Below are 13457 nucleotides of genomic sequence, written 5' to 3'. Positions count from 1 at the left end.
TTTGATTTGAAAGCAGCTCCACAAGTGTATTTATGATCTGGCTAAATTTAGATGTTATGGGTCAGATTTTGTAACAGTCTCCATCAGTCTTCTGTTCTTGAAAATGTACGGCAGGATTTACTAAATCACACTGCCTGTATGACATGTACATTTGTATGAGTTTAATATGATAGAGCAAAATGAGAATAGTTGCTAAATTTAAATCTCCAAGACAGCATATCTGCTGTTACAGACAGAGCTGAGTTTAGGTTTTAGTCAGAGATCCATCCATGAAAAACAATTTCAGGGAACACAGAAGCTGCTGCATGTCTTTTCTCAAGCCTGTGCACACACAGAACTCTGCAACATCACAATTCAGCTTTCACAGAGTTTGATCTTTTTCCTGTTTCTGTGGCGTTGGATCTGTTACATAAATATTTCAAACAGCTTTTAATGGAACTCAGACAGATGTTCAGTTTTGAATCTTAGCTTTACAGAACAATATGAGCTACCTGTGCGTTTACTCACTTGCACAGTAACAGTAACTTCATTAGCACATGTTTGGGTCAGAATTTGGCGATCAATAATAAACAGATTTTAGGTTTATATGGCAGGGTGTTTGTGATAAAGCTGCCCCTCTCTGAGTAAACCCTACATCAAATCCTACTACCTACAGATCGATTTCTTTCGGCTACATCTCATTGCTCTGAATTGCTGTGGGGTTTAAGGAGACATGTGCAAAAGAGATCCTCATACTAAGATTTTTTTGGTTAATAGATGACTTGCTCCCTGTTTTGGTGTGCTCACTTTTGACCTGCTAATTTGGGTCAGTTTGTTGCTGTTGCTCTGCAATACTTGAATTAAACTGGTGGACAATGATATTGATTGATATTGAAAAGGGGGGGAAAATCATTATTTCAACAAAAAGCCGTCATTGGTGTGATTTTATATGAAATAACATTCACAGTACATGAAAGTTAGATGAGATCAAATAAAAGACATCTGCAGCCAAAAAATACTTTTTCAAGAATTGTATCATCACATTACCACTATACACAATTACACAAGTGATATGGGAGGGTCAGTGTTAAAACTTGAACAGGAACTTTCCTTAATGTTTAAAGGGGCATTGTGTCACTGTGGGTTCTTTCTTCTGTTACCTCTGTGTCTGGAAATTGCAATTTTTTTTCAATTCCTTTTTTATTTTTACCTACTAGCTCACAAGGGCATTTCAACAAATAGAACACTAATTTGGCTCTACAAGAAAATTTGTTTTTAATTTCTCATTTTTGACAAAAGAAAAATTATGCATTTTGGCGTTACATTGTGACACTTTAAATTGGTTAAATTTTTTTTTTTTTTGCTTTAACAGAGCATAAACGTGTTTTTCAAGCTCCCTGACAATTTCCACTGACTAGTTCCTGTACTTAAAGTTATGAGGGATAAACTAAAAATAAACAAAACATAAAAAGAACCCAATTTCCAATCACCCCAGTTTGAAAGCCGTTAACTCTGACAGTTATTTGGTATAATGTTGCATGGATTCGGTTAATTTGCAAAAGATTTGGTTCTGAAGGATTCAGCAATGAACTTTTCTCAGATTTGACTGTTTTTGAGTAAACACAGCGAGAGAAATATACTGGGTCAGCTTTTCAATAGAAAAGTTACTTTTTTAAAAACGCCTGATGACATTTAGTTATGACTGCCTGATTTCACTCTATCCAATCAATCCAATATCACGGCAAAGCTTGTAGTCAACTCAGTCCATACAATTCTTGACTTCTAGCAACTTCACACAAACTCAAAAATCTGTGACTATTAACACAAAGTTAGACCTAATAAATTATATACAATAACAGTGTAGAGAAGAAACCTTGGTGGACAAACAGCATGTGCATATTTATGCTGTCCATTTTAAATTAGCTCCTCCTTTGCAAAGTGTGGATTCTGGATTAAAAGCAGATGCAAAAACTCAGTGGGTGTCAGAGACACAGTTTGAATGCAGTACACACAGCCTCCATGACAGCTCCACAGTAAATTCCAGACAGTGAACTGAAATAGATCCAGATTGAATTAAATGGGCAACCAGGTGGCCTCGTGATCAGAGAAACCGTACTGATGGAAGATTTCAGGGCAATCGATCACTGGTGGAATCTGTACACAGCTTAGGTGTTATCTGAGACACTGCTGGTCTAATTTTGACAAAGCGTAAAGGGAGGACAGGTTTCGGCGCTACGTTGCTGTGTTACAGTGCTCTGTACGAGAGAAAAATGCAGCTCTTACATAATAACAGAATCTACGGGTCCAAAAATGTTGAATGAATGAAAGATCAATGTTAAAGTCTTTTCTATAGAGTCTGTAGTTTCACCTTGAACTTTAAGGTCCAGAGGATAAATTTGACAAAACACCCTTTTTCATAAGTACCTTCAAGGTTCACCCAGATGTTAACTCCTCACTATTTGGGACACTTTTTTTCTTTATCAAGTTTATTCCTCACCTCTGTGAAATTATTTTGTATATTTTAAATGATTGCTTTGGGTTTTTATTGCTAATAATATTTTACAATTTTGTTTCTAACGTCTGGCCACAATAAGCAGCTCTTTAAAACACAAAACGTATCAAATGCACCCAGCACTTAGGTGTCACAGATTTGTTTTTAAGTGTAATCTTTGATTGCGTTGTGAATTTCACTGCCACTGTACTGTACACTGTACTAGTGGAGAGAGAAATCACAGAGATGGAAGGAAAAAAGGAAAGGAAGGAAGGAAAAACGAACACTTCACTGACAGAGTATTTTATTTTAACAGTTTTGGTGAACTGACCCTGACTGTATTTTTGCTCAGCTCCCACCACTGAGTTGAAACTAAAGTCCTGAGTGAAATGTTGTGCAATCATATTCAAGAAGACCGCCCCTCCTGAATTCATCCTGCCTTCCTTAACCTCAGAGCTCGAGCTCAGCTCCATTGTCCTGTAATGGAGTTATAGATTAGTGTTTTTATAGAGAGATCAATACCAGCCTGTAAACTGGTGGGGCTGTATGCATTATTGATCACTTCATAGAGCGGTTTGTGTGTGTGTGTGCTTACGTGTGTGTGTGTCTGTGTGTTTTCACCCACTCTTACACTTTAGATAATAAAAAAATGATTGTGGCTTAAATCAGCAGCGGACAGGTTTGTTCGATGGTGGAGATGCCAGATTATGATGGACCTCATGTTTGCCAGAAAAATAAGGTGGATTATAAATCACTTTACAGGTTGATTTATAGTTTGTCATCTGTGTTTATTCAGCAGCAGTTCCTCAAATTCTGAAAGCAGAGTAATGATCCAAAGAAGTGAGACATAAGGAATCTGCTTCAGATGAATTCGTCTGGCGTTATCTATGAAAGGCTTTTATAAATTTATTATTTTATGATGTTTGTTGAAAAGTTAGATCACAGAAAATCAAACATGTGACAAGTGAGTTTATCTGTTAATAAGCTCTGACGTGTTACAGTTTAACCTGTTGTTTTTTTGGAAAGTATCTGATGTTTAAAATAAATTATGAATTGATCAGGAAGAAATAAAGTCGGACCGAAGCTCTTTAGGAAACCTATTATGCTTTTTCTTCTTTTCTCTCATATTTATAGTGATAAGGTTTCACACTTAAAAAAAATATCTTTGAGATCTGTATGATGTCAGACACAAAGTTCGATACACATTGTTTTCTGAGGGGCAGCCAATCAGAAGAAAGTTGTGAGGATGAGAGGAGCTAAAACAGCTTGTTCCAGGGAGCAGGAAGGGACGCAGATGCAATACTTGTAAACTTAAAAAATAACAAAACAAAAGATTTATTAAGGTCAAAACTGAAACAGCTAAAGCCAAAAGCACACAGGACAATAAGCAAAAACACACAAGGATGGAGTAAACAGACAAAGAACATGATTAAATACACAAAGGAGGTAATGAGAAAACTGGAGACACCTTGAGAACTAGACACATGTAAAACCAATTAAGGTAAGAAGAAACAAAGAAAGAAAAATGACTACCAAAATAAGGGATTAACATGACAGGGATAAACTGAAACTCAAGGAATTAAATATAATCTATGATCCCAACTACAAATAAAAAGGATGACTGAGAATCTGCACAGACGATTAAATCCCTTAATGTACCAGGCAGTCTAATAAACTTGGATCTCACTTTCTAGACCTGCTTACAAAACCCCAATGCATCAACACCTACAGAGAGATAATACAAAGAAATGCATGAAACATTTTCAGAATTAAGAAGTCAAGTGCAAGAATGAATGCCGTTACATAAATATAACAATTTAAAATGTTTCAATAACAAAATGTAGCTCATTAAATTTTTATACTGCAAACTAACTGAATAAAGTAACTGGTAATATATAAATGAACATCACGCAATACTGCTTCCTTGTGATGCAGTAAATGATGAGTGGAGAAATAATCAGCTGTGCAAGACAAAATCAAGTCCAGACAAAAAAAATATAGACTGTAAAATAGTCTTACCTTCTTTATTATTGATTGATTTATTTATTACAAAAATGCAATTAATTTTTGTCTTTAGTGTTCATGGAGGTGCTGAAAATGAGCTTCACAGCTCCTCTTTAAATAACTTCTTGTGCATTTTTACTTCGTGGTGACACTCCTCGTCACGGACGCTAACTCGTTTCATCCAAGTCCTCCTCAGTTTCTTCCCTCACAGACCGTAAAACAGTGTTTACTAGAAGCAGATTGAAACCATAACTCTTGAGAGTATCGTCTCCGTTGCGCAATAGCGGAAAGATTCACATGAAACACGAAACTATCTATCTGTGTTTTTTCAGGACGACAAGGACGATGATGTGTGCGAGGAGGAGGAGCTGGGCAAATCATTTATCTCAGCCAACAGGAAGCGGCTGCTGTGGTGGGGATCACGCCAGGGCACAGACGAGAAAAACGTACGTCAGGGTTAAGACACACGCGGACACAAGCCACTCAAAGTATTGATTATTATCATTATTTTTCTACGATACCGTCCTTTTAAAACAAACTGGATAAAGGTTCAGAAACATAAAAAAAATAATATTTTTTTAACTTTGTAAGCGAGAAAAAAACGCTTGTTTCTTTTTAACGTTGTCAGAACTGATAACAAATGTTGTCCTGAAACACTTTGATTTAGTTTTACGATTCAACAATAACAGGCAGGCTTAATAAAGCAGAATGGAACAAATCAGTAATATTAAAGTTTCAGCTCTATTAAACTCTAACGTCAAGCTGCAGCTGTTGATTGTTTCCTTAAACTTCCATTTGCTTCATCTTCATGATAATCGACTCATCCCTGGAAAGATTTCAGACAAAGACACTTTGCCTCTCTCGCACATGCACGCTTATTGTGACCTTGTTCCTACATCAAGGCCCGTACGCTGTCTCCACCGGCCACCTCCTGAGGTTTAAAAGCTTTCAGGGTGTGCAGACGCAGATGAGTGATGGTCTCGATTTACAGATTAGCAGCACTCGGCTTTGTTCTTGCTTATCAACCGCTATAAAGAACACGGAGGCCTTTGACTTCAGCAACTCATCGATAACACACCTTGCCTTGTATGCTCTTTTTCTCCTCTTAGCTCCTCTCCACCCAGGATGGAATCAGTACAACAGAGGTGCGGGTTGTTCTGGATGTGTCTTAAATCTGTGCATTTTCACCCCTTTTAGTCTTGCTGCAAGAAAGGGAATCGCTGCAAAGTGCTTTTCACACTGCATCCTCATTGAACGGGGTTACCTTTCATTTTTACATCCTGATTGGTTCTGTTAATCGAGGGCTTAAGTAAACATTATATATACATATGTTGCTAACCTGATCTACCTTTATCTTCTCAGTTGAAAAGCTGTGCAAGTATTTCTTAACTGGAAAAATTGGAAGAGGGAGTACCTGTACAGCTTTTACAATACAAAAATCACAGGAATTCTTAAACACCCATTGGTTAAAACTTACACTGAGGGTACTATTCCCTCCACTTTGAACAGTCCTCCTGTTCAAATCAACATTGAATAAACATCTTTATTGACTTCCAATATAAGTGTGAAGGAAAATCTTCAGCCCTTTGTGTAAAAATACCTGCTACTGGCCATTACAAGGCTTCAGAAGACAACGTTCAGTTGAACCTGACCAGTTTATCAGCGGGCCATATAATCAACAAATATTAGCTGTTTTCAAATCTTTCAGCATTTATAACAATGGAAGATGAATGAAATTTTGAAAGTCAGAGCACAAGCGAGTACATTAATAATTATAAATAACAAATCTTTTATGTTGCGTGGTATGTTATGTTATATTAGTATCAGTAATGGTCTAAATCTGTTCAAAGTACAAAATGACCTCTTTATGTGCAACATTTGAGCAAGAGAAACATGGTTTGCAGGAGCACAGAAAGGTCATTTTGCACCAAGCTCTCAACTTACAGCATTGTGAGTCTGCTGAGGCCTCACATTGTTTTAGGGAGTGATTTTTTTAGACATTGTTTTTGCACAGGAAAAGCTTACAGCTAGCATTATGAGGGGGAATTATTACACTAGGACATACATGCATTTGGCTATTTTTTAAAGAATTTACAGGCCTTTAGATAGAGGACTGATGTTTTGTTTCTAGCTTCTCATATACAGAGGACATAATAGCCTTTTAAACTTGACAGTAGGCACCTGAAATTTTTGCCGAATTCTATTTAAGAAGTGTTTCTTTCCCATGAAACCTTTTTCAGGCAGATCTGTGATTGTCGGATGGGAATTTTTTTTGTTGTGTTTTGTTTTTTAATTTTAATTAAATGGAGGCCTACAGCCCACATTGTATTTCAAAACTACAAATGAGTGAAGTAGAGATTAAACTAATGACATCACAATGTACGTGAGAATGCTGTCACCTATCCACCACCAGCACTCTTTCTAGTTTATCACAGCTCTGTTTTCTCTCTATAACTACTTTAGTGCGGCAACAGCTTATTTAAACAATGTATAGCTAAGAAAATTGAGTTTAAAAGTTTAACAAATAAAAATAAATGGATTTTAACATATATCACATCAAATTTGACATTCTACAGATACCAATATATTATGGATGTTATTCAATTATTTTGATGAGAATAATCGTCCATTGAAAATATGAAAGCCCTCGATCACAGTAATTTTAATTTGATTTGATTTCATTAATTTTTTCTTTTTATTGAAGGGGTTGTATCGACTTCAAAAACCATGCAGTGTGAAAAGTAGAAATCGTGCCTCTATTGCCCGACAAAGCCAAAGTGTGGTAACTAAATGGCTAAAGTTTCTGGTGGAAAAAAACAGTGTCCAGTATCAAACAACATTAGTTACTCCTCTTTGCCTTTGTGGGGCATGCTAAACTGTTGTGTGAGCTCATAACAAAAAAAATGTTCCGCATCTACTGAAGTGTATTGTTATTTATTTAAAAATGATCTGCAGGCTGTGCCCACTTCAAACGGGACCTCCTTTGAGTTTGCCGTGACTGAGAATGGACCAGTCTGTCGGGACTTGTACTCAACCCCTCAGTACAAAATGGACCAGCCCAGTGATGGCACAGGTGCACTGTTTATTCATTCTATTATGAACATTTCTAGTCTGCAGTGAATCTGTAAACTAGTGCTGCTACCACATAAAACATTCAAAATTGTCATTTTAATATTAATCATAAACACCTATGTTCAAAACTGCAATTTGTGTTTACTTATTTTATTTAAATTTGCTTGATGATGTGAAACGTTTCAGTGTGACAAATATAGAAAAGGAGAAATCAGGAAGGTGGTTGAATTCTACATTTGTTTGTAAGGGTTTAATTATAAAGGCTAAATAAAATATAGAGTGTAACAGTATATATTTTTTCTGATTAAATTAACTTTGTTAGGTTTGTTTAAGTTAACTGTATGAGGAATAAATAGTCATAATCATAAAGTGATTGGAAGTAATTAAGTACCTTTGATGAAGTTTTTACCAAATACAAGCCTGTATTTCCACCATAAACATTTAAAATAGACTATACATGTTATGCAGTGAATTAAAATGTACACAGTTAACATTACATAAAAGCAGCCTGGATGGCTTCAAAGATGCTAATAATTCAAGATAAAGTGAATTATCTTATATTAAGTGTTAAATACATCTGCTACTTCACCCTTCCCGCCTTCATTTTGGTTTTATGTTGCACTTATTTGCAACTGAGTTCACTGAATTGTTTTAAAGGTTTCCTTCACTTATTTTAGTCAATATAGTAGTTATGAGGTGAGATACTTAATAGCCTGTGAATATGGCTGTTTAATGTACTGAGGAACTTGTAAAGTCTTAAAAAACTTTTCAGGGGACATGAAAAGGGAAGATAGGGAAAGTCTTATTTGGGTTTCTGCTGAGTTACTTTAATGTGTAAAAGGCGTTTAGAGCTTTTTGCAAACTAAGAATTGAAAGTCAGAATATGTTGTCTTCTGTGCTTTGTGAAGTTAAACTCTCACAGTTGCCCCCAACTTTATGCAAGTGCAATAATAAATCCACACAGTTCCACAGTAGAAGTGTTGTAATGAGCTGTTTGTTTGTCCAAACAGAGAAGAAAGAAGAGTGTGTGTATGAAGTGTGTTTGCCCCCGGAGGAGTCATCTGTGAAGGAGACCGAGAGTGAAGAGAATATAATAAAGAAAAAAGGAGTCGGTGCGATGGTCAAAATCTTCCACTTCATCATGAAACAAAGCTACATTGGTGCTCTCATAGCCATGATGGTGAGTAATGTTGAAAGTCAGCGTTTAGTTTTGCTTTATAGTATGAATGAAATTTAAAAAATATACATCTTATTTACTTTGTCGTTCCTACTTGTTCTCTTAAAATGTGCTTGCTGTTTATATGAACAGATTAATTTGACATTCAAGCTTTATATCCAGAGAGTAACAGACCCAAACCCGCAAACCTGGTGGAAAAATGTCTTTTGCAAAAAACTCCTGCCTGCTCGATCAACATCAATGCCCTTGAGCAAGGCACTGAACCTCTTTCAGCTCCAGTGGAACTACTGGCTGGCTAGCAGTAGGAAACTGTGGCTTTACTGGGCAGAGTCTATGGTTGCATGTGTGGCAGAATGCAACCAAAAATGAGCATCTGTTCTCAGTTTAAACATTCCTGGAGTCATTAATTTTTTTTTCTTTTACAGAAATACAAGTAGTGCTACTGTTTATTAAATTGTTGTCATGTCACGGCAGCATATGTTGCTCCAAAATATCAGCGTACTTGTCAGAGTTAATGGTGCCGTCACAGAACTGCAAGTTACCGTTCCCAAAGGCACTGACGCAACTCCAAATGTTGCTGGTAACAATCTGTCCTTTGCTCTGGAGTGCACAGCCTGATTTTACTAAAAGAGACCAGAAATATTGATTTGTCTAACCACACTGCAAGTTACCACTATGTGACGGTCCATCGCACCGAGCCTCTGAGCACTAAGACGGCTCTGTTTTGCACGATGACATTTGCAAATTTTAGCTTAAAGATTACACTAGCACTTCTGTTACATTGCTTATAGATAAATATTTGCGATGTAGCACCTTAGGATTGTGTCTTTGATCTCTATGTAAATAAATTCCTTCAGGATCCTGAATTCCTGAAATCATTGAATTATGTTCTTCACTACGAAAAATTAATTATTCAAAAGTCTTCCTACCTTTCTTTGAAGAATATTGTTTAAAAACCTTTTTCTCATTCATTCATGGGAAAATGTCAGTGCTGAAAGGACCAAATGCTGCTTTTATAACACATCATAATTACCATCTTTTAAATACGTCAGCAGTCTCAAATTGTGTAGTTACCATACTTTTTGTTTTGTTGCCATTACAGTTTTTTTTTATTTATTTACATTATTTATTTTAATCAGTTAGTTTAGCAATGAATTAGAAATAAATTTGTTCCAATACTTACTTACATATATCAATAATTTAAATTTTACTGTTTTTATTGTTATTGTTTTATTGTAACAGTAAGTAACGATCTAACAATCTAACTCTAAACTTGACACATGCCGATACACCAGGGCAAATCTCAACTTTTAGGGAGGGCATACACAAGATCTTTGCATTTTAATCAAAATGTTTGAGCATTAAATTGAAAATGTAAAAACTTAGTAATGCTATTGCTTCATTACTTTGTTATGCATTAAAACAAACTTACACGTCTGAATAGTAGAAACTGATTTATATTTAAAAATAAAATGAAGCCAAAGTAACGAATCATTGTTGTATTAATTCTGTCTGAAGTGAAAAACGGTTTGATGATCATCTGGAAATCTGCTTCCCTTTGTGTTTGTGTATATCTGTGTGTTTGTGCGTGTGGTTTCTGCGCCAACGCACTATTTCCGAGCAGCGGTCATATTTGGCCTTCGTTAGTCATTCATGACTGCAGCATTTGTTGTAAATTTTTCTCTCCGATTTGTTTGTCTGCAGGCGTGGAGCATCACATACGTCAGCTGGCTGACGTTCGTCTTCCTCATCTGGTCCTGCCTGCTGTGGATGGTCCGTGACCGGAGGCGCTACGCCATGCTGTCGTCTCCCTTCATGGTGGCCTACGGCAACCTGCTGATAGTTCTGCAGTACATTTGGACTTTTCCGGACATGGATTACAGCAAAGTCAAAGGCTTCTTTGTTGAGAAGAAAAACCCATTCCACTCACTTTCATCTAAGGTTTGGGAGTTCACGTTAGCCAAACAACTAAACATCCGTGAAGCCGCTAAACCTGACATTTAGCTTGACAGCCTGCAATCTTGACCATGTAATATGGTTTAATATGTGCAGGGATTTAAGATGTACTCTACATATGCTGCACAAAGCTTTATTTTTTAAGATTCTGAAACAATCTCGCTAACAAATTGTGTCTCTCCACTACTCGGTTAATAATATAAGACAGTGTAGTTATGCAATGTGCTCCTGAAGAAGGTCAGGTTTTAGTGTTTTGACATGTGTTGGAATAACTCTAAGGCGTTCAGGTTTCCAGCTACTGAACTTGACCTGATTATGTCTGGAATGAGATTTTATGATTTTATGCAACACACAAACTTGGAATTACCGTAACGTATTTTTTAAATTACTCACATTTCTGTTGTAGTGCAGAGCGTATGTGTTTATTAATTCAAAGAGTGAAGATCCATTGCACTGTATTTCACACCTGGGTGAAAAATGATGGCTAATGATGTTTATTTAAAGAGTAGATGCAGACAAATTTAGACAATCCAAGTATAGTTTACAAACTCAAGTCTGATTTACTACATGCAGTATAGAGAATATCCCCTTGTGTTATTTTGACCATCAGTATTTTTGGTCCCACAGAGTTAAAGTAAACTCTGTGTGATTTGTAGTTTCATCTTTTTGTTTTCTTTGCTCCTCGTCTTTTTTTAAAACATATTTATGGTGTGTAGGTCCTTTGCATGCTGACCTTCTGGTTACTGCTGAGACAGACGCTTACAGAGAGACAAGAAAAACAAAAGGAAGACAGCACTGGTCTCTTAGACGTTCATGTAGAGGATCAGAAGAAGCAGGGTAAGCTCTCTGTTCTTATTTTGTTGTCTTACAGTAGTATATACGTAAACAGTTTATAAACAGGTTACAGGCATGACCTATGTTACATTAAACTCATATTGAGAACATTTTTAAAATGCTAAGAAAATATACAAAATATAACAACAATGTAAAACATGACCAAATATCTCTTACAGGTATTAGAATTAGCACCTAATGGCGTTGGAAAACTTATGTTAGAGACTTTTAACACTGATCAGCAATGTCACTGGAGATCTTGGGTGGGCCCAATGAATTTTAAAGAAGAAGAAAATATGCCTTTATTCATGACAAATTCCTGGAATTTGTTTAGAAATGAAAATCCAGAAACAAATATGGTCTATTACACTGAAAAATGCAAAACTACTTTTACAGAGGAAGAGGAGTCTGAGGAGGGAGGGGAACAGGACCTCATGCACGTCCTTGGTAACATGGTGATGGCTCTGATGGTCAAATATTGGATCTACATCTGCGGTAGCATGTTCTTCATCGTCACCTTTGAGGGACGTATCGTCATGTACAAGATCATCTACATGATGATGTTCCTCTCCTGTGTGGCGCTATACCAGGTACGCACCGAAAAAAGTGATTGACAATAAACATGCTGACATTTCTATCTGAAAAGTACAAGTGCATCCAAAAAAATGGAATATTGTGATACATTTATTTATTTTTGTTTTTTGTAATTGAATTGAAAAGGTAAACAATGACAGTGTGTATTCATAGCACGTAAGGTGAAATATTTCAAGCCTTTAATATTTTAATTTTTATGATTACGGCTTTAAAAATCAGAAATTCAGTATCTTAAATTATTAGAATACGAAATTTCAAGTTTGAGTAAATGACTATACAAAAAGTATAAATACCATATCTGTTCATATCTTGGTCTACTTCGCTAGAGGCAGCCTAGATCATGTGGAAGCTAAATTGACAGTTTTCCATATGGATCTTCGACACCCTCCATAAGGAGGGTGAGCCACCGGTCATTCCTGAAAAGGCTGGCTGTACTGAAGCACATTAATGGAAAGTTGACTGGAAGATAAAGGTGTGACAGGAAAAGGTGCTCAAGGAGCAAGGATGCTTGTGCAGACATCAGAAGGATCTTACTTGGGTTAGGGAGAGGAAGAAGTGGACTGGTCGTCTGGTTACTTTCAGATGAAAGTACATTTCTCATCATGTTTTCAATTTCCACTCTTCCCCTACTCGTAAACAAGACTCTGAGACACTTAAACTCCTCCACTTCGCAGCAACTTGTCCATGACAAGAGGTGGGCACTCCACCACTTTGCAACCGAGAGCCATGGCCCTGGACTTAAAGGTGCTACTTCTTAGTCCTTCATCGATAATCAAACCGGCAACATGCTAATCTCTTTCATGCCACACCACACTGATGCAGTAATTCATGGTAAAGGAGCCCCAACCAACAAGAAACTGGGTAATTCTTTATTGTAATTTAAAAAAAAAAAAAATTCTAACAATTTAAGATGCTGATACTTCACTTTAAATGTAATAAATATCAAATATTTTAACATCTACAAACAAAAAATGAAATTTTTCACTATTACATTTTTTTGCGTTAGGACCAGTTTGTGATGGTATATCATGGCTTTGAGGCCAAAGGTCAATTTGTGGATATCTTAAAGGTCTCAGCAGCTTTGCGAAACATCTGTATTTTGGGAATAAGGATCAGTAATAACTATTAAATGTTTTTGGCATGTATTAAACAACCATGAGACACATAATTCACAACAAAAGATTAATATAAACTGTAAAGTGAAATGTATTGTTATTGTATTTGTTGGAAATGATGCAGTTTAACATTCTTCCAATTTGGGGCATGTAATTGATTTTCATTCTGCTAAAAGGACAATGGACTAAAGATATAAAACCATAATACATATGCATTTAACAGGGAGAAAATATA

The 13457-nt window shown here is 36.2% G+C and overlaps 1 protein-coding gene across 7 annotated transcripts in view; it reads left to right on the top strand.

The window, feature by feature from the left end:
* The window catches only part of piezo2b (piezo-type mechanosensitive ion channel component 2b), a 90520-nt gene that overhangs the window by 32493 nt on the left and 44570 nt on the right, over positions 1-13457 (top strand). For 6 of the 7 annotated variants that reach the window (XM_019348299.2, XM_019348297.2, XM_019348294.2 and 3 more), the window contains exons 9-15: positions 4807-4920; positions 5584-5619; positions 7430-7547; positions 8557-8726; positions 10428-10664; positions 11396-11516; positions 11910-12103. In XM_019348299.2, coding sequence (XP_019203844.1) covers positions 4807-4920; positions 5584-5619; positions 7430-7547; positions 8557-8726; positions 10428-10664; positions 11396-11516; positions 11910-12103 — 990 coding nt within the window. The remainder of the gene's footprint in view (positions 1-4806; positions 4921-5583; positions 5620-7429; positions 7548-8556; positions 8727-10427; positions 10665-11395; positions 11517-11909; positions 12104-13457) is intronic. The other variant, XM_019348296.2, reaches the window with a different exon arrangement.

The sequence above is a fragment of the Oreochromis niloticus genome, linkage group LG18 (genome assembly GCF_001858045.2).
Source record: "Oreochromis niloticus isolate F11D_XX linkage group LG18, O_niloticus_UMD_NMBU, whole genome shotgun sequence".
Lineage (NCBI taxonomy): Eukaryota > Metazoa > Chordata > Actinopteri > Cichliformes > Cichlidae > Oreochromis > Oreochromis niloticus.
This window is presented reverse-complemented; position numbering and strand designations above follow the sequence as displayed.